The sequence below is a fragment of the Oratosquilla oratoria genome, chromosome 9, assembly GCF_046742065.1.
Source record: "Oratosquilla oratoria isolate Oo_2021 chromosome 9, ASM4674206v1, whole genome shotgun sequence".
NCBI classification, from domain to species: domain Eukaryota; kingdom Metazoa; phylum Arthropoda; class Malacostraca; order Stomatopoda; family Squillidae; genus Oratosquilla; species Oratosquilla oratoria.
The window spans coordinates 20431706-20454083 of record NC_134785.1 but is presented as its reverse complement, the minus strand read 5'-3'; the positions used below and the strand labels follow the sequence as shown (position 1 = coordinate 20454083).

The following is a 22378-nucleotide window of genomic DNA, read 5'->3' as shown; positions in this document are numbered from 1 at the left end:
GTTCTATTAATGACAAGCTTAGAATATGAAAGTTTAGTACATGTTTAGAAAAGTACTATTAATGATAACTCTAATATGTACTCATAATAACATGTTTAGAATATACTTATAAGGACAAGTTGAGAAGGTACTATTAATGATAACTTTAATATGCACTAAGAATGGCAATTGTAGAGGATACTGAAATTAACAAATATTAAAAAATATTATGAAAGTTAAGAACATACTATTAATGACAAGTTTAGAAAGTGTATTAATGGTTATTTTAATGTATAGTAATAATGATACGTTGAGAATATACTTATAATGACAAGTTTAGAGCATACTAATAATGACAAGTTTACAAGATACTCAAGATACTATTAATGATAACTAATACTAATAATGATAATTATAGAACATACTAATAATGATCAGATTAAAGATACTATTAATGATAATTTTAATATGTACTATTAATGACAATTTTAGAATATACGAATAATGAAATTTTACAATATTCTATTGATGATAACTTTAAAGTGTACCAAGAGTGAAAAGCTTAGAATATGAAAGTTAATTACATGTTTACAAAGTACTATTAATGATAACTCTAATATGAACTCATAATCACATGTTTAGAATATAAGGACAAGTTGAGAAGGCAACTTTAATATGCACTAATAATGGCAATTGTAGAGCATACTGATAATAAATATTAGAGAATATTATGAAAGTTGAGAATATTATTATTATTATGGGTAAGTTTATAATATACTAATAATGACAATTTTAGAAAGTGTATTAATGGTTAGCTTAATGTATAGTAATAATGATACGTTAGGAATATACTTATAATGACAAGTTTAGAACACACTAATAATGACAATTTTACAAGATACTCAGGATACTATTAATGATAACTAATACTAATAATGATAATTATAGAACATACTAATAATGATCAGATTAAAGATACAATTAATGATAACTTTAATGTGTACTATTAATGACAAGTTTAGAATATACTAATAATGGAATTTTAGAATATTCTTTTAATGATAACTTTAAAGTGTACCAATAGTGACAAGCTTAGAATATGAAAGTTAATTATATGTTTAGAAAGTATTATTAATGATAACTTTAAAGTGTACCAATAGTGACAAGCTTAGAATATGAGAGTTTATTGCATGTTTAGAAAGTATTATTAATGATAACTCTAATATGTAGTCGTGTTTAGGACAAGTTGAGAAGGTACTATTAATGATAACTTAAATATGCACTAATAATGGCAATTGTAGAGGATACTGGTAATAACAAATAGAAAATATTATGAAAGTTGAGAATATACTATTATCGGTAATTTTTTAATATACTAATAATGACAAGGTTAGAAAGTACTATTAATGGTAAGTTTAATATAGTGTAATAATGATACGTTAAGAATATACTTATAATGACAAGTTTAGAACATACTAATAATGACACGTTTAGAACATACTAATAATGACAAGTTTACAAGATACTGTTAATGATAACTAATACTAATAAAATTATAGAACATACTAATAATGATCAGATTAAAGATACTATTAATGATAACTTTAATGTTTACTATCAATGACAAGTTTAGAATATACTAATAAAGAAATTTTAGAACATTCTATTAATGATAACTTTAAAGTGTACCAATAGTGACAAGCTTAGAATAAGAAAGATAATTACATGTTTAGAAAGCTCTATTAATGATAACTCTAATATGCACTAATAAGGACAATTTTAGAAGGTACTATTAATGATAACCTTAATTATGCACTAATAATGGCAATTATAGAGGATACTGATAATTACAAATATTAGAAGGTAATATCAATGATAACTGTAATGTGTACTAATAATGGAATATACGAATAATAACTTTTGAAGGTGGTACTATCGATAATACTAACAAGTTTAAAATATAACAATAATGACAAGTTTAGAATAATGATAATTTGTTAGAATATATTTAATAAGCACTAATAATGAAAAGTTTAGAACATGTCAATGAAGATATGTTTAGAATATTCTAATGGTTAGGTTATACGAATAGGAAGTGCTATTAATGATGATTATAGAACACACTAATAATGATCATATTAAAGATACTATTGATGATAACTATAATATGCACTATTAATGACAAGTTTAGAATATAGAAGTAATGACAAGTTTAGAATGGTAATTTTAATGTGTTCTAATGTGTTCAAATAAAAAAAAGTTAGGAAGATGCCTTTACTGATAGTTTTAACATGTACTAATAAAAATAAGTTTAAAAGTTATTTTTCATTAGGCAAGTTTACAATATACTAATGATGTCAAGTTAAGAAGGTAATATTGATAATAACGTTAATGTGTAGTAATAATGATAAATTTGGAATATACTAATAATGATGTTTAGAAACTACTCTTAATGTGTACTATTAATATTAGAATATACAAGTAATGAAAAGTTTAGAAGATACTACTGATATAATATGTATCAATATAACATAGTTTAGAAGATAGTTAACAAGATACTACTGATATAATATGTATCAATAATAATAATAATGTATCAATATATGTATCAATAATATGTATCAATAATGACAGGTTTTTAATATACTAATAAATAAAATTTTAGAATACACTAATACTGACAAGTTTGGAAGGTGTTATAATTGATAAGTTTAATGGCATGTTTAGAAAGTATTATTAATGATAACAATGACAAATTGAGAAGGTGCTATTGACTATAACTTTAATGAGTCCTAATAATGACAAAATTAGAATATACTAATAATGACATGTATGGATATGTATGGATAACATGTATGGATAACGAATGATAACTCTAATATGTACTAATAAGCACAGGTTTCGAATATACTTACAATGACATTTAGAATATACTAAGATTGAGAAGTTCAGAAGATACTGTTGAAGGTAACTTTTATAATGACAAGTGTGGAATATACTAATAACGATAAGTTTAGAAGGTGCTACTAATGATAACTTTATTTTGTACTAATAATGACAAGTTTAGCATATACGTTTACAAGGTACTATAACTTTAATGAGTCCTAATAATGACAAAATTAGAATATTCTAATAATGACATGTATGGAAGATAGAACGAATGATAACTTTAATATGACTAATAATCACAGGTTTCGAATATACTTACAATGACATTTAGAATATACTAAGATTGAGAAGTTCAGAAGATACTGTTAAAGGTAACTTTAATGTTTAGAAGGTGCTACTAATGATAACTTTATTTTGTACTAATAATGACAAGTTTAGCATATACGTTTACAAGGTACTAATAATAATAACTTTAATGTGTATTAATAAAGACAACTTTAAGGTGTACTAATCCAATAATGACAAGTTTAGAATATAATAATGATGAGTTTAGAATATACTGATAATAATAACTTTAAAATAATGGAAGTTTTAATGAAAGTTTAGACTATCCGAACAATGACAAGTTTATAATGACACTATTAATTATAACTTTAATGTGTACTAATAATCAGAAGTTTACAATATTTTAGTAATGACATCTTTATAAGGTATGGCGTTAATATGTAGTAATAATGACAAGTTTGAAAGATATTAATAATGCAAAGTTTAGAAAATACTAATGGTAGCAAATGAGAAGTTGCTATTAATGATAACTATGATACGCACTAATAATAAGTTTTCAATATACTAACAAAGACATGTTTAGAAGACATTACAAATTTAGAAGACAACAAACTTTAATATGTACTAATACTCATAAGTTGGAAATGACAAGTTTAGAATAATGGTAAACTCGGTATATAATATTACCAAGTTTAGAATATACTAATAATGATAAGCATAGAAGGTCCTAGTAATGATAATTTTAATAAAGTTTAGAATACCACGAAAAATATGTTTAGTATTTACTAATAATATGTTTCGAATTTACGAACAATGACAATTTTAGAAAGTATTGTTAATGATAACTAATATGTACTAATAATGAGGGTTTAGAACATACAATTGACAAGCTTTAATGGGTACTAATAATGACAAGTGTGGAATATTCCATTAATGACAAATCTATAATATGCCAAGATTAGAATACACTAATGATAACAAATTTAGAAGGTATTATTAATGATAAATTTATTATGTACTAATAATAACGAGCTTAGAATATACTAATTATGACAAGTTTAGAATAATAACATGTTTAGAGTATACTAATGATATGCTTAGATGATATATATGATATTAATGTTTAGAATATGTTAACAATGACAAGCTTAGAAATGACTAAAATGACAACTTTAGAAGGTTCTATATATAACTATAATTTGAAGTAATAATGACAAGTTTAGAATGTACTATAAATGAAAACTTCTTGAAAATTCTTCTAATAATTAATGTGTGGAATATACTAATGATGACAAGACAATGGCACTATCAATAATAACCTTAATATGTACTAATAATCACAAGTTTAGAAGGTTATATTAATGATAACGTTAATGTGTAGCAATAATGACACGTGCGAATTATATTAATAATGCAAAGATTAGTAAATACAAATAATAGCAAAACTAGAAGTTGCTATTAATGATAACTATAATACGTACTCATAATGATTAGTTTTGAAAATATAAGTAACAATGTCATATTTAGAGGCCACTACTAATAGTACTTATACTTAGAATATATCAATAATGACAAGTTTTGAATAATTATAAGCTTACAAGGTCCTAATAATGATAACTTTAATATGTATTAATAATGAAAAGTTTAGAATACTAGAGAAGATATGTTTAGTATTTACCAATATTGATATGTTGCGAATATAAGAACAATGACACCTTTAGAAAGTATTATTAATGGTAAGTTTAATGTGTACTAATAATGAAGATTTAGAACATACAAATATGACAAGTGTAGAATATACTAATAATGGCAAATTTAGAGTATGCTAATAATGTCAGGTTTAGAATATAAGTTTAGAATAATGATTAACTTAAGAATAGTTTAGTATTGCCAAGTTTAGAATTTACAAGGTCCTAATAACGATAACTTTAATGTGGACTAATAATGACAAGATTTGAGTACCAAAGATTTGTTTAGTATTTACTAATACTGAGGGTTTAGAACATGAAATAATGACAAGTGTAAAATATACTAACAATGACAAATTTAGAATATGCTAATAATGTCAGGTTTACAGTATACTTGTAATGGCAAGTTTAGAATACACTAATAATAACGAAATTAGAAGGTATTATTAATGATAACAAATTTAGTGTGTACTAATACTAACGAGCTTAGCATATACTAAGAATGATAAATCTAGAATAATGACATGTTTAGAATAAACTAATGATAAGGTTAGACGATATTATTCACGTGTGTACAAGTTTAGAATATATTAATCCTGACAAGTTTAAAGATTACTAGTAATGACAACTTTAGAAGGTACTATATATGATAGCTTTAATTTGTAGTAATAATGACAAGTTTAAAACATACTAATGATGACAAAGTAAAATGTACTATCAGTGAAAACTTTCATGCCTTTTAATGATAATAATTTAAAATGTCCTAATAACGACAAGCTTGGAATATATGAATAGTGACATCACTAGAATATAATAATGATATCTTTAATGTAAAATTTATAATATACTATCAATGATAAATCTAACGTGTGTTTTTAATGATAAATTGATAAATGATAATGATGTAATAATGATGCACTAATGATGTACTAATAATGTAACAATGATGTACTAATGATGTACTAATAATTGATAAATGATAATGATGTACTGATAATAAAAAATTTAGAATATACAGAAAATGACAAGTGTAGAAGGCACTTACTCTTAATAATAAATGAAACGTGTACTAAAGTGACAAATCTAGAAAGATACTATTAATGATAATTTTAATGTGTGGTTACAAAGACAAGTTTACAAGGTACTACTAATGATAACTTTAATGAGAAGTTTACAATATAGTAATAATCACAAGTTCAGAAAGTACTATTACTGTGAACTTTAATGACAAATTTAGAAAATACCAATAATGAGAAGTTTAATTTATGATCATGTTTAGAAGCTATTGTTAATGATAACTTATATGTGAACAATCAATGACAAGATAAGTATTAAAATAGTAATGGCAAACGATGATAAATTTAGAATATACTAATAAAAAGTTAAGAAACAAATTATAACTTTGATGTCTATTAATAGTGATAAGTTTAGTATATACTATTAACGAGAAGTTTAGAATATACTAATAATGACAAGTTTGGAAGGCACTATTAAAGATAAATTTTATGTGAAATGATGATGAAAAGTTTAATTTATGATAGAAAAAAAAACGTATAGCGTTTAGCAGGTACTATTAGTACTAATAATTACTTTAATGAAAAAGAATACAAAATACTAGTAGTTGCAATTAATGATAACTGTAATGTGTAATGTGTACTAGTAATGATAAGTTTACAATAACATGTTTAGAATATACTACTTATGATAACTTTAATGTGTACTAATACTCACAAGTTTAGAATATACAAATATTCTAAACTAATGATGACAACTTTGGAACCCACTGATAGTGATAAGACTAGGTCCTAAACTTTGTGACTTTAGTGTAACTTTAATGTGTACTAATAATGACAAGTTTAGAATATACCAAAGAAGATATGTTTAGAATATACGAATAATAACAAGTTTAAAAAGTATTGTTGATGGTAGGTACTAATAATGGCAAGTTTAGTACATACAAATAATGACAAGCTTAACTCTGTGTATTAATAACGACAAGTGTAGAATATACTAACAATGTCATGTTTAGAAAATACTAATAATGACAAGTTTAGTATAAAATTGTGTATTATTAATGACAAATTTAGAATGTATTAATAAGGACACTTTCAGAATATACAAATAATGATAATTTTGGAAGGTATTAGACACTATAACTTTGTTTACTAAAAATGATAAGCTATGAATACACTAATAATGACAAGTTTGGAATATACTAATAATGACAACATGAAAATGCTCTAACAATTAAATGATTACAAGGTAATGTTATTGATATACTGAGAATGAAAAGTCTAAATTATCCTAATAATGAAAAATGTAGTAACTTTAATGTGTACTTATAATGATAAGTTTATATGAATGACATATATAGACATATATATATATGCATGCATTGTTAAAATCGACAGCGTTAGTGAGGTTGTTGATCTTCTTGTGAGTATTCTCCAGTTTTCTAACCAATATTCTTCCATTTAGAGGGTGGGCATATACCAAGTTGCCAAAATGATTCATTTATTTCAACGTTTCGTCTAACAAAGAGACATCTTCAGGAAATTCTGTAACATAGATAATAATGACGTACAGAAATATAGAAAACAACATGTAAATCTAACCAATTATACAAATATAGAAGCAAATATCAATAAATGCGCAAATTCACATAAAATAAACACTATACATGGGCTGATGGGGACCGTTACTTACAATAGTTAAAGGTCTGATGAAATGACGAAGAAAACCCTTCGCTTGGTGACATATATATGCACCTAGCCGGCTTGGGTGGTGGTGGAGGGCGGGAGAGGGGGCGGGGGTGGTATCTCATTAATACGAGAAGACGAGGGTTGGGGGAGGGGTTGGGGGGTTAGGGGGTTGCGGGGTCGGTTGGGGGGAGGATGGAAGGAGTGGGTAGGAGGAGGTGGAGGGGGGGGGTTTCGGAGAGAGGTCATGCTAGGTAGTAGCTTGGTGCTGCTATACAAAGCGATGACAGAAGTCATGTTGCATTGGATATTAATGATAGGACTACATTCTCTGATAAACATAGCTTCTAGAAGCTTAAGTTTACGTACATCCCTATTACTTGCTATAATCCTAGTGTTTGAAACTAGGTATTCTCGGGTGGCTGTTAGGTTATGGTATTTCTTTAAGTGATGTTTTATAGCCCCATTTTGTAAATGCATAGTAATTCTCCTACTGAGACTACATCTAGTAAAACCAATATATGCTGTATGACGGGCTACACAGTTCCCGGTGCTACAGGTGAATTCATAAACACAATTAGTTTTAGACATAGTCTCAGTATTACTATTTAAGTTATTAGTAATAACCAATGAACTAGCTTTAGGGTTGGAGTAGTATACAACCACCCGGATTTCCTTATCTTTAGATACCGGATGACAGTTCTTAGTGATGATGTCTTTAATTATTTTTTCATCTTTCTTGTAGCCCTTGTTGAAGATGTTATGGTAGTATATATCAATGAATTGGGGCTTAGGGGATGTTTGTGGGGAAAGGTGGTCACACAACATTTTATTACAAATTACATCAAAATTCCTGCGGATGTGCTGCAATTCTGTATGCAGAGCCTGCCAGGAAGAACACACTTTGATAGCCCTCCGGACATACGCTCTAATCACACTGGTTTTATAGCTAGTCGGGCACTCACTTTTGTAGTTCAAACACTTCTCAGAGTTCGTAGGTTTCCTATACACCTTCGTTGTAAATTCCCCGGAAGAAGAGTCCACTAAAATATCGAGGAAAGGGAGTTTGCCATCCTTATTCATTTCAGTCGTGAAGCTAAGACCAGATTCCTCCTGGAGGCGCAGTCTCAATCCCTGGAGAAGGGCTTCTGACTGTGCGCACACAAAGATATCGTCTATGTACCTGAAGTATAATGAAGCACATCCGCCAGATTCTGGTGAATAATGGTTTCCCTAATAGGGATTTTGATGTAATTTGCTTCTATATTTGTATAATTGGTTAGATTTACATGTTGTTTTCTATATTTCTGTACGTCATTATTATCTATGTTACAGAATTTCCTGAAGATGTCTCTTTGTTAGACGAAACGTTGAAATAAATGAATCATTTTGGCAACTTGGTATATGCCCACCCTCTAAATGGAAGAATATTGGTTAGAAAACTGGAGAATACTCACAAGAAGATCAACAACCTCACTAACGCTGTCGATTTTAACAATGCATGCATACAAGAGAATCTGCTCCCCAGATATTCATATATATATATATATATATATATATATATATATATATATATATATATACATATGTATATATACAAGTTTAGACTAATAACATATATAGAAGGTACTATTTAGATAACTTTAATGTGGCTAATAATGACAAGTTTAAAATATACTACAGTATCAATAACAACCTTAATGTGTGCTTATAATATGTTTAGAATATACTAATGATGACAAGTTTAGTAGGAAATATTTATGGTAACTTTAATAAAATGAATATACGAACGAATATAGTAATAATGGCAAGTTTATAATATACTAATAATGACAAATTTAGAAGGTACTATTAATGATAAATCTAATGTGTTCTAAAAACGACAAGCTTAGAATATACTAATACATAGGTTCAGAAGGCACTGTTAATGAGTGTTAATAATGAGAATTTTAGAATATAACAATAATGATAAGTTTAGAAGGTACTGATAACAAAAACTTTAATTTGTGTTATTAATGAAAAGTTTATCATATAATAATAATGGTAACTTTTTAATAATGAAAGTTTCCTGTCTACTAATTATGATAAGTTTAGAATATACAAATAGTAACAGGTTTAGAAGGAACTATTACTGATACCTATAAGGTATTCTAAAAATGATAAGTTATAATATACTACTAATAATGACATGTTTAGAACATACTAACATTGAGAAGTTTAGAAAGTACTATTAATGAAAACTTTAATATGTAATAATAATGAAAAGTTTAGAATATAACAATGGCAAGTACTGTCTACATGTTTAGAATATACTAATAATGACAAGGTACCATTAAGGAAAATTTTAATGTGTCCTAATAATGACAAATTTAGAAGGTATTATTAAAAGTAACTTAAATGTGTATTAATAATTTAGAATATAATCACAATTATAAGTTTAGAAGGTGCTATCTTTAATTTGAACAAATAAGGACAGGTTTAGAACATATTCAGACCATTCCATGAATAGATAAAACTAATAATGTCATGTTTAGAAGTTACTATTAATGCTGACTAATAACATGTTTAGAATATACTGATAATGAGAAGTTTAGATTATCATTAACAATTAGTATTATTATTATTTTTAACAATTATAACTTTAATGTATTAATAAGGAGAAGTTTAGAATATACTAAGAATGACAGGCTTAGACGGATCTACTAATGATATATTTAATTTGTACTAATAATCACAAATTTAAAATATACTATTGATGACTATAATTTTAATGTGTTCTAATAAGAAGAGGTTAATATTCAAATAATGAAAAATTAGGAAGGTATTTTTAATGATAACTTTAATGTCTACTAACAATGGCAAGTTTAGAATATACTAATAATGACAAATTTAGAATATACTATCAATGATTACTTAAATGTGTACTAATAAGGCAAGCTTATAATATACTAATGATGTCAAGTTAAGAAGGTAGAAGGTACTGTTAACGTGTACTAATAATACTAGAATATACAAATAATGACAAGTTTAGATAGATAGATAGATAGATAGATAGATAGATAGACTTTATTTGGCAATAAATCAATGTACATGAAGTGCAAATAATGACAAGAACACATAGTTCGAAATAATAAATGTAAATTGCCGAGGATAACACAAAAAGCATGAACGCTTATTTCCATTGTGGTCCTCATCAGGTAATTTTTCTACATTAAGTCACACGGACAAACATACATAAGGGGTTGAGGGGACCAGAGACACTCATGAATAATACACACATATGACACGTAAACATTGTTATAGATTTGCTAATATTACTGAAATGTTTGTACACATAGGAACATTGAGTCCGAATATTTGAGCACCATCCAAAAGGAACCTTGCATTCAGCAAAGGAACAACAAAATAATGTTAAACTGTATGAGTGAGTAGGACCATTACTGATATACTACAATATTCAACATCTGTAACAACATGTAGTTATAGTGAATCCTACACTGCAGCTAGGGTTACCTATTAATTAAATCTAACATTTTACCTGAATCTCAGGACGGAGTGGGCAATTACTATGAGTAGTACATTATAACCTGAAGCACCAGAGGTAGGGTACAGGGGACCAGTACTCGAATGAGTAAAACAACAAGGAGAATGAGGAAAGAGGTCAGATCATAACTGTTCTCGGAACCTACCTGAGGCATATGCCATATTATGACTGGCAAAACAAAGGTGGAAACCAATTTGTAAACATCAATCATTGTTATGCTTAACTAAACTTCTGAAAAAAGGGGGGGAGGGGAGGTCAGAAATAGTTATGGGTGAACGCAGATATGGATGGTATTACTCATGGATTCAGGTATCCCTTACTAAGCTAGTAGTACACAAAGTCAAGGCTGTTCTCTGTCCATAGCTGAGACATATAGTAACCCTTGACTTTTTTCTTGAAGGTAACCTTGCTATGTGTCTTCTTAATGGACACAGGTAGTGAGTTCCATAGTTGAGCACCTGTGAAGTGAAAACTGTTTTTTGTGAAGGGAGCATGAGGTACGAGACTTCCGGGTTCGGTTCTCTGCCGATAATATAAAATTACAGCTCACATATGAGGGAGCAGAATTATGAATGACATTGTAAAATCACCTAGGATAATAATTTCTAGGTCATGCATATTGACTCGATTGAAACAGGTGGATTCTAATGCGCTATAGATGGACAGCTGCTGGACACGATATTTTACTGGTAACATTCCTACCTTGCTAAATTCTTCAATACCAATATGACTACGTTGAGGTAGGTTTAGTATGAATCTGATTATCTTATTCTGTGTAACCTGTAGCCGGGACTGGTTTTTTCTGCTCAGACTACTGTACCAAGAGCTACAAGCGTAATCGAAGTGATGTTGTAACAGGGCTGAGACCAGAAGTTTCTTTGTTTCCAGATCAAAATTTCTGGCTTTTCTGTACAAACATTTGACTTTATGTGAACACTTGGAAACAATCTTATCTGTTATAGCATTCCCTGAGAGGGACTGATCTAAGGGTATTCCAAGATAGGTTACTTCTTGTTTTGACTCTAAGACATTAACCCCACATCTGACCTGTACATCGCTGCGTTTCCTGAGGTTGGGTTTGGATGCGAAGACAATACTTTCCGTTTTACTGAGGTGTAAGGACAGCCTATTATCTATGAGCCAGTCCTGGACCGATGACAGTTTGACACTCAGTTTCTCCTCTACTTCAACCGGGTCCCTACCTGAGACAATTAGAGCGGAGTCGTCTGCAAAGAGCAGTAACTTACAGTTCACCGTACCTGGCATGTCGTTAATATAGATCAGGAACAGCAGCGGTCCTAGAATTGAACCATTTACCTGTACTAGTTGATTGCGACCTGTAAGGTAGGACTTGAACCAGCCAATATTCGCCACTCCTAATGCCTGAAGTTTTTTTTAATAGAATATCATGGTCCACTGTATCAAATGCCTTTTGAAGATCCAACAAGACTAAACCCGTGTAATTACCTCTGTCGCATTCCTGTTGAGTAGTTCGTTCTAAAACCAGATTGCATACCGTATAGTAGATTACGTTCCCTGAGGTAGGTATCTAACTGGTTGTATACGGTATGTTCTAAGACCTTCGAAATAATACCTAGAATTGAAACAGGCCTGTAGTTACCTGCCTCAGTTTTTGCGTTTTTCTTGTAAAGAGGTGTTACCCGAGCCCTTTTCATGTCGCTTGGGATAAATCCTGAACCAATAGACAAATTTATTATGTGGGTTATTGGGGGAGTAATAATTGAGGCTCCATCCTTAACAAACCTCGCAGGAATGTCATCTAACCTTGTAGCCTTATTGGCACTTATGCTAGCCAGTAATTTAAACACTTCTTTTTGAGTGGTCTTATGCAGTTTGAAACACTTTGAGGACTTGTCCTTATAATACTCCTGAACGTACCTCAGCCCAAACTTCCCAGAACCTGTAGGGAGGGATTTAACTAGTTTTGTGGCAATGGTTGTGAAAAAGGTGTTGGAGTGATTGGCTATGGTGTTCCTATCAGAGTTGAGCTCACCGTTTATCAAGAGTCCTATCCTGTCTACTTTGTTACTAGGCTTTGTGTGAACTTCTAGGGTCTTCAGTGTTTGCCAAAGCTTCCTTGGATCGTGTTTGTTCTGGTTCACCATCTTAGTACAATAATCAGCTTTGGCTTTATCCTTCCAATAATTCACCTGATTCCTATAGTACAGAAAGCCATTATAGTCCTCCTGATTTCTGGCAATAAATCTGTCTCTATCTCTAATTAAACCCAATATTTCATTAGTCATCCATGGCTCCGTCCTCTGTTTTATTCGTATCTCTTTGAGAGGCGCTACTCTATCTATAATAGTAAGAAAAGTGTACTTAAAATTAGACCAAGCCTTATACACATCGGTACAATTTAGAACTGGCGACCAGTCTGCCCTACCCAGTTCATCTACAAACTGTTCTCGTGAGTAATGCTTCATGGAACGAAGCTTCACTGTGTTGTGCTTGTTGAAAATCGTCTTCCTAGCTTTCCTAGTACAATATATGAGCTTGTGGTCACTAAGACCATAATCACAAGCACCAGACTGCGTTATCTTGTTACGATCGGAAACCAGGATAAGACCTATGATGGACCTAGATGTGCCTGTTATTCTAGTGGGCTCGTCAATCAGTTGTGTCAGGCCATGAGATATTAGCAAGTTTCTCATTGCCTTAATAAGGTTATTATTTGTACTTGCCAGATTCGTATTAAAATCACCTAGGATAATAATTTCTAGGTCATGCATATTGACTCGATTGAAACAGGTGGATTTTAATGCGCTATAGAAGGACATCTGTTTTGGTGGTCTGTAACAGACCCCGCATAAGATGGGATGCGATTTGGGTAACAATATTTCTATCCACACAGCTTCGAGCCCATCGTTACTCATAAGGTCTGTACGGGGGTTGAATGCTAAGTCGTTACATATGTAGGTACATACCCCTCCTCCGGGGTTTATAATATACTAAAAAAGAATATTTTAGAATAGAGTAATAATGGTAAGTTTAGAAGGTTATATTAATGGCAATGTTAATGTGTAGTAATAATGACACGTTTGAATTATATTAATAATGCAAATTTGAGAAAATACTAATAAAAACTTTAATTTGTACTAATAATGACCAGAACGTACTAATGACAAATTTAAAATGTACTATAAATGAAAACTTTAATGTCTTCTAATAATTAATGTTTGGAATATACTAATAATGACAGGCACTATTAAAGATAACTTTAATATGTACTAATAATCACAAGTTTACAATATTGTAATAATGACAAGTTTAGAAGGTTATATTAATTATAACGTTAATGTGTAGTAATAATAACACGTTCGAATTATATTAACCTCTTTTGGGAAACAGTATGAAAAAGGATTGAAAACATTTTTTTGTAGCCCATATTGCTTCTATTACAATATATTAATACATAGTAATCGTCAGAATTACCAAATTTTGATTATTTATGAAGTTATAGCTTTGTGACAAAATTGGCACATTGACTCACAGCTATGTTTAAAACCAATGAGAAAGGTATGTGACAAAAATGGCACAGTATGAAAAAGGGTTGAAAAATGTTTTTCTTGCTCATATTGCTTCTATTACAGTATAATACATAGTAATCATCAGAATTACCAAATTGTGATTATTTATGAAGTTATAGCTTTGTGACAAAATTGGCACATTGAACCGTAGGGGATAATAAACTCAAATATCTGCTCAACTTGTTTTTTTTATATATAAAAATAGAAGAAATAAATGCACTTTGTAGGAAAATTGAGAAATTTGGGGTGTTGTTTTGGCATAAATGAATATGACATTTGCTGTAAAAGATATATATATATATATATATATATATATATATATATATATATATATATATATATATATATATATATATATATATATATATATTAAACTTGTTATAAACACAGAAGAAATAAATTCCATCAATTATATTTCTACTAAAATAAAATAAAAATATTCAATTTGTATGAAACTTCATAAAACAATTTGATGTCTTGTTTAGGCATAGATGAACACGACATTTGCTGCATTTTATCATAGATTTGCCCTTGCAATTAGGCACCCTACACCTCTGTCGATCATCGACAGGTAGAGGCCAGTGACTTATTTCATCTGTTCTCACATCACTACATGGCATGACGGATGCTTTTTGGCTTCAATATCTTTTTCTACTGTTGATCCTAAGCTTTTTACACAACACAAGACTTTGAGCAACCTCAGATCGGAAGCCCAGTGAATCAAATCTTTTTGACTTGACAATACCAAGACTATCAGCATCACGGCGATACAACAACCAGCCATTCACAACTGCCATATCCAAAAATGAAAGAAAAATTATGGTAATACTTCTTGGATCTAATTTTTATTCTTTGTCATTTGTTAGCCTACATCCTTTAAGTCTATTTTGCCTAACTGTTCCTAGGGCAACAATTCCTAACTTTCTAAGAGCAATCAAGAGTTTCAGAGATGTGAACCAATTATCAAAGAAAAGAATGTGTGACAAATTCATAGGAATTACTTGAGCAAGCTTCAAAACAATGTTTGCACTAGCCCCTAAGTCAGGATGATTAAGTGGTGGATGAATTTTCCCAGCATAGATATAAAAATTATGAATAAGGCCCTGAACATCACACAATACAAAGATTTTAAAACCCCACTTATGGGGCTTTTTAGGATTATATTGTTTCATTCCTGATTTTCCTTTGAATGGCACAATTTGCTCATCTATACATAGCATCTGCTGTTGAGGTATTGCCTGAAACTTTGAAAGTAAATAATCAATTATCGGCTGAGAAGAAACCTGCACAGCGAAGCTATAGCGGTAATCCCCTACCACACTCCTGGCCAAATGGCCACTTCCGGAAGGGAGTGTGTGGTTGGACATTCCGCATAAATCATCGGAAATTTAAAATTCCTGGCTCTGTGCAGGTGGCGCAAGCGTCTACAACCCCACCTCCCCCTCCCTATCCCCTCCCTTCTTACTCGGCTGCACGGATTGAGCCGTCCCTTAGCATCGCGGAACCAGACGAGTCGGTCACTCCACAACCCACCTTCTTTTCCTGCCGGTAAGTCTGGTTCCTGCTCGTGCTCTTGTGTTCTCGTACGGAGCCATACCTGTTCTCCTGCAGTTTTTCCCCTTCGGTGTTGTGTCCAGACACCTTTGGGACACCCCTTCTATTTTCAGACCAAACGCTTGTGTGTGGAATCCGGGTGCACAGCCAGGATCTCGTCAGACGGCCACCACGACCTCTGCTCCTGCCATGCCCCTTGTTTCTCACAAGCTGGCTTTAACCCCCTAGCCTGCGTTGTGTGCAAAGCGCGGGTTGAGGAGATTCGTGCTGCTCCTCCCAAAACCCGTTCCAAGCTAGCCGCCCTCGAACTCCTTCGGGAGGCATGGCGCAGAGCTCGGAAATTGAAATCCGCTGACGACCCCCCCCTGGTGTGGGCGGATCCGGCGTTAGGCGTGGAATTGGGCCTCTTTCGCCCTCGCCATCCGTCTCCCTATGTCTCCGAGACTTCCGTTGGTGGACAACCTGGGCCTCTCGGAGTACAAGGGGACGAGTCTGATGTTGCGGAGTATGGTGTCCCCGAGCGTCCTCAGGCCTCTCGGCAGCCCCATACATCCGACCATCAAGGGTCCTTAAAACCCTTACGGCTTGCTTTGTCAAGCACCCCCACGAACTCGTCTTCCTCCCTAGTTCACTCACGTGAACCCGGCAGGAAATCTCGCTCGAAAAAGAGGTCTGCCTCACCGAGGTCCAGGACGCTCAGCTTGTCCCCACCCTCCACAGCCTCTTCCCCCAACTCACCCTCCCTTCCTCACTCTCCTTTTCCTCGCCGTAAATCCCACAAGGGCAGGGAGCCGGAGGACGAAACGAGGGGAGAGGGAACTCTGGCTGCCCAAGTGGCTGCCCTCCTTCCGTCCCTGATAGGCCCCGTCCTTGAATCGGCCCTATCACATTATCCGGCCTTTCAGGCCGCGCAAATCATAACGCACCCCTCATCAGAGCAACCTCCTATTGAACCTACGGCTCTAGCCCCCCCTCCCACTCTCCCTCCTGGTCCTTCCCTCCGCCCCTCCGTGCCGGCGACAGGTATAGGACTAGAAGGCCCCTCTCAGGAGGAACCCCCCAATCAGACGTCCGTCGGGTTGGACGGTTCTCATGGTGTGACCTTCCCCGGTCCTGGGAGTACTCGTTTGGAGAAGATCACAAGCTAGTGGCCTGGTCTCCCGACTACTCGCTACCGGAGGGTTGGAGGAGGAGAGATGACGTTATCCTAAAGTGGGGCCAACGACGCGGAGGGGGCTAAGGTTCTATATAAGATTCGACCCCTCTCCGCCCCGGCCTCCACGCCCTCCAGGATTTCCACCTCTAACACTCTGGACGCATTAGGTGCTCTCCTGGAGAACCCTCGTTTAAACCCTGATGGGCATATGTTTGTCGACAGGTCGGGGGACTCACCGGCGGTAGCACTCTCCCCAAACGCCTGGTTCCCGCAGGAGAAAGGGGAGAAGGCCTTAGACATCCCTGCTCTCTTCGAGCGGGCCCAAGACCAACCCAAGACGGTTCCTCCTCGACGGCATATCCCTTCATCATTCCCCGTCGTCCTGCCACCACCCTTCGCGCCGGAGGGCCTGCGCGATTGCTTATGGCACTCGGGCAGGGACCCCGCCCTCCCCCATCAACTTAGTGAACCGGAGGCTAAGTTGCTGACGACGGAGGCCTCGACCAGACAAGACCTTGCCTCTACCATCTCGACCGTCACGGCAATCGCGATGATGAGGAACTGGCTGACGACGCTCGCCACGAGCTTTGAGGACTTCCCGCGGGAAGAATTGAGGTGAGTGGGATATTTCAATCTATACAGAGGGTCCAGACCTGTCCTGGCGAGAGACGCTCAGGTAGCGTCTTCACCCAGGACGGAGCCTCTTGACTAGCGCCCGAGGACGAGGTCGTTCGGAAACGACCTCTGCCTCGCATGTTATACGTTCTACAATTGAGCGATGTGACTTTATTACACCCTCCGGGGATCGGGATCCTTCTCGCCCTACTAATTTGATTCGCGTGTTTTCTGTATGCAGACACACCCTGGCGGCACTCTCTACCGTGGCAGAGGGTACAGCCAACATGGCGTCATCAGCCCTACCCCCAGCAGCGAGGGCCTTCACCGCGGCTCGTCTGGCAGCTCGTCAGTCTGCAGCGCGGTCGGCCCCGGAGATAGCTCGCCGGGGCGTGGTGAGAGCAGCTCCCCTTTCCCGTGGTCTGTTCGACCAGGAAGCGACAGACCGCGTCTTCGCTACGGTCCCGACCGTCATCCAGATCCAACAACCCCCCGGTGGGTCTCCTTACCTATATCCTCTGAGGGAACTGTGGTGATACTCTTACATAGTATGGATAATAACTTGTCCCAGCCCTTCAGGCTTGGGGGGGGGGGTATACACATTACTACCGATAGGCTGATTCCTTATTCTTTCCTCCCACAGCCACTACGCCACCCTCCCGCGTCATCCAAGGTGTCCTCTTCAGTGCTGCCCCACGTGAGAGACATGAAGGAAAAAGGAATAGTGGAACCAGCGACAGGTCGGGTCTTTCTGTCCCGTCTTTTTACCGTACCAAAGAAAGACCCAGGGAAAACGAGACTGGTTATGGACCTGAGCGCACTGAACAAATATTTGAAACCCCTGCGATTCAAGATGGTGTCGGTGGCTCAGGTTCGGTCAGTGCTCCGGGAGGGAGACTGGTTAGCGTCCCTGGACCTTCAGGACGCATATTGGCATGTCCCCATCCACCCCCGATTTCGCCGGTTCCTGGCGTTCCAGGTCGGGAGGGAGACGTATCAATTTACCAGACTCCTTTTCGGACTCTCGCTTGCCCCGAGGGTCTTCACAAAGCTAGCGAGAGTGGTAGGCGCACGCTTGGCGGAGGCAGGCGTCTCCACACTCATGTACCTGGACGACTGGTTGATACATTCGCCCACCGAGGAGGGTGCATCAACCAACGTCTCGGTGGCTCTAAGAATCTTGACGAAGATGGGCTTCAAAGTGAACTGGGACAAATCTACCCTCACCCCTACACAAAAACTTCATTGGCTCGGGATCGAGTGGGACACGATCAACGCCTCACTGTCACTGGCTCCAGACAACGCTCTTCGGACACTCCGCTGTGTCAGGAGGGCATACTTCTCCCAAACGTTCTCCCGCCGTCAGTGGGAGGGCCTGTTAGGTTACCTCAACTTCGCGGCCCCGGCCCTTCCACTGGGCCGCTTGAAACACCGACGGCTAACGCGAGAGGTCAACAGGAGCATCCCACTCTTCCCGCGCGACCTTCCCAGGCCGGTACCCTCAGCACTCCACAGCTTGTTACGTCCCTGGCTTCGGCCAGGGGCCCTACGCCAGTCAGTCCCATGGTCCCCGCCCCCACCTCGGATAACAGTAGCGACGGACGCCTCGGACATAGGGTGGGGCTTCCAGTCGAGCTGGGAACATCAAGCGTGCGGGGGATGGTCGGAAGAGAGAAGGTCACTACACATCAACCTTCGGGAGCTGATAGTGGTAAAAGAATGGCTCGAACGGCACCCCGAAATCTCCTACACGAGCGTCCGCTTCGATATGGACAATGTGACGGCAGTACAGTGCGTGCAGAGGCAAGGTACGGCCCGATCAGGTCCCCTCCTAGCCCTGTCGGAGGACATCTTCGCCGAGGCATCACGCAGGGCCATTTCACTCTCGGCGAAGTATGTTCCGGGCCGGGAGAACGAATGGGCGGACGCTCTATCCAGGTTCCGGGAGACATCGGTGGAGTGGCAACTACGTCCACAAGTGTTCGAGTCGCTCTCCCTCCGCTACGGCACCCCGGAGGTGAACCTATTTGCCTCCCCGAGCACGACCCAGCTCCCCCTTTTCCTCTCCTACAACCTCAGAACACGCGCAGGAGGCCCGGACGCCTTCACGGAGGACTGGAACCGCTGGAAGTATGTTTACATATTTCCTCCTCCAGCGACAACGGTCCTCCTGAAGGTGATGCAGACCCTCAGGTCCTTCAAGGGTCGGGTCCTCCTGATAGCTCCCTACTGGCCAGCTCAGCCGTGGTTCGGGGAGCTAATGAAGTGGTGCCCTTCTCCCCTTCTACTAGGGTCAGCCTGCCTAGCCAGCAGCCTTACCGCACCTCTCCAAGCGTCACTTCGACTTCACGCTTGGAGTTTCTACGGAGAGCTCTCGGCCAACTCTTCTCTACAGAGGCAGTAGACAAGATGCTGAGAGCTCACCGTCCATCCTCAGTGCGGCAATATGAATCCTGCTGGCGGAGATTCCAGGACTTCCTTCGGAGACACGCGATAGTGACCATCTCCGCTAGCACAGTTCTGGACTTCCTGTCTTGGCTAGCTGACACCACCAACAGGGCACCGGCGACGATCTCGGCTCACTACGCAGCCCTCGCTGATCCACTCTGCTTCGGCATGAACATCAGAGTGCCACAAAGGGCGCGAAACCTTCTAATGAAGGGGATCCGCGCCTCGAGAGAGCCGAGACGTCAGCCGGTCCTAGCCTGGTCCTTGCATCGTGTTCTGCAGTACCTGACGTTCGAAGGGACCATCATGGAGGAGGAACACTTCCTTCAACGTGCCGTCTTTCTGCTCGCCCTGGCTACGGGTTACAGGGCGTCACAGCTGGCGGCGATCACTCGCCACCAGTCCTTCTCCAAACTGGAGGAGGACTGCTCTGCCCTAACTCTCGCTCCATCACCTACATTCCTAGCCAAGAATGAGCAGGCGGACGACATGATTGGCCCTATCAGAATACCATCCTTCCTGGAGGAAGGAAACCCACACCCGCTGTGCCCGGTCCGTGCGTTTAAAGACTACGTGGAACGCACGGAAGGGGTGTCCGAGGATCATCTCTTCTACAATTCGAAATCTCGGAACCCCCTAACCCCAAGGTCCCTGGCGCGTCTACTTTGCCGCGTTATAGAGAAGGCCGACCCGGGCCGTGCCCCCCACGCCCACAACATCAGAGGCCTCGCGGCATCGCTGGCGTTTCTCCGCACCCACTCTGTGGAACGGGTGCAGGACCTCGGGGGCTGGGCATCAGCAACTTCCTTCAGGACACGGTATCTCTACCACTCGATCACCCCTGTCCCATGTGTCGCCATGGGAACGGCTCCACCCCTCTCTTCGCAAAAGAAGGGGGGCAAAGGGCGACCGAGGGGTAGGGGAAGGCCCAGGAACCGCTGAGCAAGATACAATATTCTACATAGAATTTATGCACTATGTAAATTGTACAATATTATTTATATAAAAAATAAGTAAATAAATGAATATATATATATATATATATATATATATATATATATATTGATATTGATATCGATATAAGTACTTGATGCTTTGTCTCCCCCCTACTGAATGATAAGATGAATAGTCTCCCATACGAGACACACGTAATAACGGCTTGAGCCCTGTCCTCGACTACAATTTGGGCTTCACCTTCTCCTCCCACCTATCCTCGTCTCATGCATAGCTTCGCTGTGCAGGTTTCTTCTCAGCCGATAATACTTCTTTGTCGCGGCTAGTGCCGCTTAAATTGTTTTTATCGGCTTAAGAAACCTGCACAGATTTAGGGTCCCTCCCTCCTCCCACAGGCGAAGCCTTCATTTCTCATTGAAGTGACGGCTCAATCCGTGCAGCCGAGTAAGAAGGGAGGGGATAGGGAGGGGGAGGTGGGGTTGTAGACGCTTGCGCCACCTGCACAGAGCCGGGAATGTTAAATTTCCGATGATTTATGCGGAATGTCCAACCACACACTCCCTTCCGGAAGTGGCCATTTGGCCAGGAGTGTGGTAGGGGATTACCGCTATAGCTTCGCTGTGCAGTTTTCTTAAGCCGATAAAAACAATTTAAGCGGCACTAGCCGCGACAAAGAAGTACTAGAGACCTTATTTTGAACAACTTATCCCTATTTATATCATTATAAGGAAGGATCATGGAAATGTCATTGAAGTGGATGTTGTGTTTTATCTTTTCCCACCTTTTACAGGAAGCAGCCCAATACATTCGGGTTCTAGGTAGACAAAATATAGACATGTAAAATATTGTACCAATGAACTACTCTAACTCCTCTTTAGTGAGATTGAGTGGACATTCAGGATTTTGCTGAACTGCAAATAAATTTGATTGATCAACAATGTGTTGTAAGAGACAGTCGTCAAAAAAGCATTTGAAATACTGGTATGGTGTCTGTAATGAAGTGGATTCAGGAAAAG

General features: G+C 37.2%; 2 protein-coding genes across 2 annotated transcripts; both read left to right on the top strand.

The window, feature by feature from the left end:
- Positions 1-17316: 17316 nt before the first annotated feature.
- Positions 17317-18496, top strand: LOC143027999 (uncharacterized). The gene is made up of 2 exons (XM_076189641.1): positions 17317-17960; positions 18202-18496. Exons 1-2 carry the CDS (start codon positions 17554-17556, stop codon positions 18494-18496), a joined length of 702 nt encoding a protein of 233 aa, XP_076045756.1. The 5' UTR covers positions 17317-17553.
- A 317-nt stretch (positions 18497-18813) lies between these two features.
- On the top strand, positions 18814-22180 carry LOC143027998 (uncharacterized). The gene is made up of 2 exons (XM_076189640.1): positions 18814-19751; positions 22153-22180. The coding sequence occupies exons 1-2, from the start codon at positions 18814-18816 to the stop codon at positions 22178-22180; spliced, it is 966 nt and encodes a 321-aa protein (XP_076045755.1).
- The last annotated feature ends 198 nt before the right edge of the window (positions 22181-22378 follow it).

Coding starts and splice junctions, on each gene's coding strand:
- LOC143027999 (XM_076189641.1), top strand. CDS start 17,554: ATGTTTGTCGACAGGTCGGGGGACTCACCGGCGGTAGCACTCTCCCCA. Junction 17,961..18,201: donor TTCCCGCGGGAAGAATTGAG/GTGAGTGGGATA, acceptor TTCTGTATGCAG/ACACACCCTGGCGGCACTCT.
- LOC143027998 (XM_076189640.1), top strand. CDS start 18,814: ATGGTGTCGGTGGCTCAGGTTCGGTCAGTGCTCCGGGAGGGAGACTGG. Junction 19,752..22,152: donor GACAATGTGACGGCAGTACA/GTGCGTGCAGAG, acceptor CACCTTTTACAG/GAAGCAGCCCAATACATTCG.